General features: G+C 46.1%; 1 protein-coding gene across 1 annotated transcript in view; it reads left to right on the top strand.

Annotated features, from left to right (window-relative positions):
- Positions 1-3,430, top strand: part of NCOA7 (nuclear receptor coactivator 7) — a 102,821-nt gene that overhangs the window by 96,897 nt on the left and 2,494 nt on the right. Inside the window, 2 exon segments of the mRNA XM_009325638.1 lie at positions 2,353-2,478; positions 2,958-3,110. Coding sequence (XP_009323913.1) covers positions 2,353-2,478; positions 2,958-3,110 — 279 coding nt within the window.

Below are 3,430 nucleotides of genomic sequence, written 5' to 3'. Positions count from 1 at the left end.
GGCTACATGCCGTATCAACAGTATTACAATAAGAATCACCTAGATTAATGAAGAATGAATTTTGATGAAACTGAGCAAAGTGCAGCGGTGATGGAACCAAAACTGGCTTCAGCATGCAACAATGCAACACCACACACCATCTCTCCTGCCCTGAAGGACTGTTATGACAGGTGGAGCCCAAAGTCATGGACTAAATGAACTCAATGAACATTTTATAGGGATAGCCCATAGAATAAGGGAATGATATCTGTGTGTATATATCAAAAGATGGGAAAAGTGGTGGTGATTAATTGGAATGTATTGGAAAGTGTGGGGACTTGGCCATGACGTAGATGGTATAGAATAAGGGGTGGATACTGTCCTGGTTTCAGCTGGGATAGAGTTAATTTTCTTCCTAGTAGCTGGTACAGTGCTGTGTTTTGGATTTAGGATGAGAATGATGTTGATAACACACCGATGTTTTGGTTGTTGCTGAGCAGTGCTTAAGTTAAGTCAAGGACTTTCACCTTCTTATGCCCTGCCAGCGAGAAGCTGGGAGGGGGCACAGCCAGGACAGCTGACCCAAACTGGCCAAAGGGATATTCCATACCATGTGACGTCACGCTCAGTACATGTGAGCAATTGCATTGTGCATCGCTTCTTTTGTATATTCTTTTATCGTTACTATTATTATTTACCCTTCCTTTTCTGTCCTATTAAACTGTCTTTATCTCCACCCATGAATTTTACTCTTTTCTTTTCCCCCTGATTCTCTCCCCCATCCCACTGGGGGTGGGAGGGTGAGCGAAGGGCTGTGTGGTGTTCAGCTGCCTGCCGGGTTAAACCACAATACTCATCTCGCCTCCCACTGCTGTGCGGAGCTGAGGCTCCTGTCGCTCGCTAAGCGCCCCGAGCTGCACTGAAGGGTTAGCAGCTTTCCAACTGTGCCAGATGATGCTCTCTGCCAGCCGGGAAGCCAAGCACCCCAGCAGCAGCTTGTGCCTGCCGGGTTAAACCACAATACTCATCTCGCCTCCCACTGCTGTGCGGAGCTGAGGCTCCTGTCGCTCGCTAAGCGCCCCGAGCTGCACTGAAGGGTTAGCAGCTTTCCAACTGTGCCAGATGATGCTCTCTGCCAGCCGGGAAGCCAAGCACCCCAGCAGCAGCTTGTCAGGAGCCAGGACACCCTGGCTGCTGCCGCCAAGGAGTGAGGCGGCGGTGGCCCCTCTGCCGTAAGCTCCAGGCACCGTGGGTGCTGCCAGCCTGGGAGCTCCTGCCCTGCGCCACGTTTGGGCCCGTTTGCTGCCCATGCCGTGTGGGGTTCAGAGTTTGTCCCCTGTCTCTCTCAGCACCTTGTAGGTGGCTGAGTCCTTTTATAGACAAGCATTAAGCGTATGGACTTGGATTCTCATTTTATTTCCCATATGGGAAAAGGTAGTGTGGCTTACTTGTAGTTGCTGGAGAGAAGTCTGTGCTTTGTTTTATAAGTATTTAAATTTAAACCTGACATTAGAAATACTTACGTGGACTCACCTTTTAAAATATTGCAATGTGCTCTCTTTATAAAGTCTTAAGCAAAGGAATAAATAGAAGTTTCCAAGGAGCTGTTTGATCATTTTCAACTAAGAATGTATTTTATAAAGGCCTTGACACTCAGAATGAGTATTGTCAAGAACTTACGTAAACGGAATGCTCACAATCTTACTCAGTACATTTCCTACAAGACAGAACTTCAAAATATCTGTTCAAGTTGATTTACGTTTTTACTTCTTTGCTATATTCATTCTGTTTCAGTTTGTATGCACAGAACCATGTCTGAGTCAGTAAAGAAAACCAGGAAAAAGCTGCTGTTTTAATAAAGAGAAGTAAAATTTTAAACTTTCATATTCTCATGCATTAGCACCTGAGAAAATAATTAATGTACTCAGCTAGCTGCATGAGAAAAAACGAAGAAGCTTCTGTGTCCTCCTCATTTAGACTCCCACAAGACATCTAGTTCAGATGTGTGTAGTGTGCCTCAAAAGAAGCAGGTGCACTTTAGCCTTCTGGCTTGGGACTAAGTGTGTCTGAGACGGACCACATGATGTCACCTGGTTACCTCAATGTTTATTAATCCCAAAAGACTCTACAGCTGTGGGAGGTCACCGAGGCATGAAGAAATTCTGGCCGTGCTGTCTCAAAGACACCTTGCCAGTTGAGAATTTCCCCATTTGGTTAAGGCTGCCTGTGCTTGATACAACCATCCCATACTGTGGTTTTGCTCCACATGGTGTAACAGCTGAGGAATATGTTGTTTTAAATTAATTTGCTTCAACAGAGGATTGACAGCGTAAGAGCTATGCTTTAGGTTGGACACTTGTTCTCTTGCTTCAGATCATTACTGTAGAAGAAGCAAAACGACGAAAGAGCGTTTGCAGTTACTATGAAGAAGATGACGATGATACTTTGCCTGTCTTAAAGCATCACAGTGCCCTCCTGGAGAATATGCACATAGAGCAGGTATGGCTAGAAAAACCTCAAGTTTCCCTGTTAGCTGTAGTGCTGTCTCTGCCGAGTGTGGGACATTCTGCCTTCTGGAGGCAATGCCAGTGCTTTTTAAGAGTTTGTAAAGTACTTAGTGTGTTGGAGTCTCCTTGTGCAAGGTCCTGTTTGCTGCAGCACTGGCTCACCTGGAAAGCATATTTCTGTGTTTTGCGACTCTGGAGTTTGAGTTGTGATGTTGAGGACTGGCAACTCTTTCAGTGCTCGGAGAGGGGGTGCCAGTTTTGAAATCTCTCACAGGTGATGTGCATGCAGACAGTTGGGCTCGGAGTACAAGGCCACACGTATGTGGCAGAGATGTTAAGCTGCTGGCATCAGCTGCTCCCTTGACAGCCATTTTTTGGCTCAGAAGCCCCTGCAGAAAGGGAATAGCGTGGGGCACCACCTGTCACCCAACCTGTTGAATATGTAACCATTTCCCCCTGTTCATTGCCTAGCTTGCCCGGCGCTTGCCCGCACGAGTGCAGGGATATCCGTGGCGGCTTGCGTACAGTACACTGGAGCATGGGACCAGCCTGAAGACTCTGTACCGTAAATCGGCATCTCTCGACAGTCCAGTTCTCCTCGTCATCAAGGATATGGACAACCAGGTAAGGAGTGCTTGTTCTGCGGGGGTTAGACTGAAAGGGCAACATTATAAAAAGTGATCAATATGAAGTACTAGTCATACCGTGAAGTGACATTATACCAAAATAAGACATTGGTGTTTTCTTTTATATTTCTACTGCTTAAACTAAACTTACAGGCAGGAAAGTACATCAGCACTACTAGAAATACCTGCCCCCAGCTTCATAACTGCAATGAGTGCTCCTTTTAATAGTGCCTGTGGAAGTATCTTCCTTAGGTATCTCAGTTAACGAGCTGTCACAAATAACGCCCCTGTGGAGGTCTAGTACTTCAATAGCTCCTA

This window comes from Pygoscelis adeliae, unplaced genomic scaffold, assembly GCF_000699105.1.
Source record: "Pygoscelis adeliae isolate BGI_AS28 unplaced genomic scaffold, ASM69910v1 Scaffold54, whole genome shotgun sequence".
Taxonomy (NCBI): Eukaryota; Metazoa; Chordata; class Aves; order Sphenisciformes; family Spheniscidae; genus Pygoscelis; species Pygoscelis adeliae.
The sequence above is the reverse complement of the archived record's forward strand: the minus strand, read 5'-3'. Positions and strand labels throughout refer to the sequence as shown.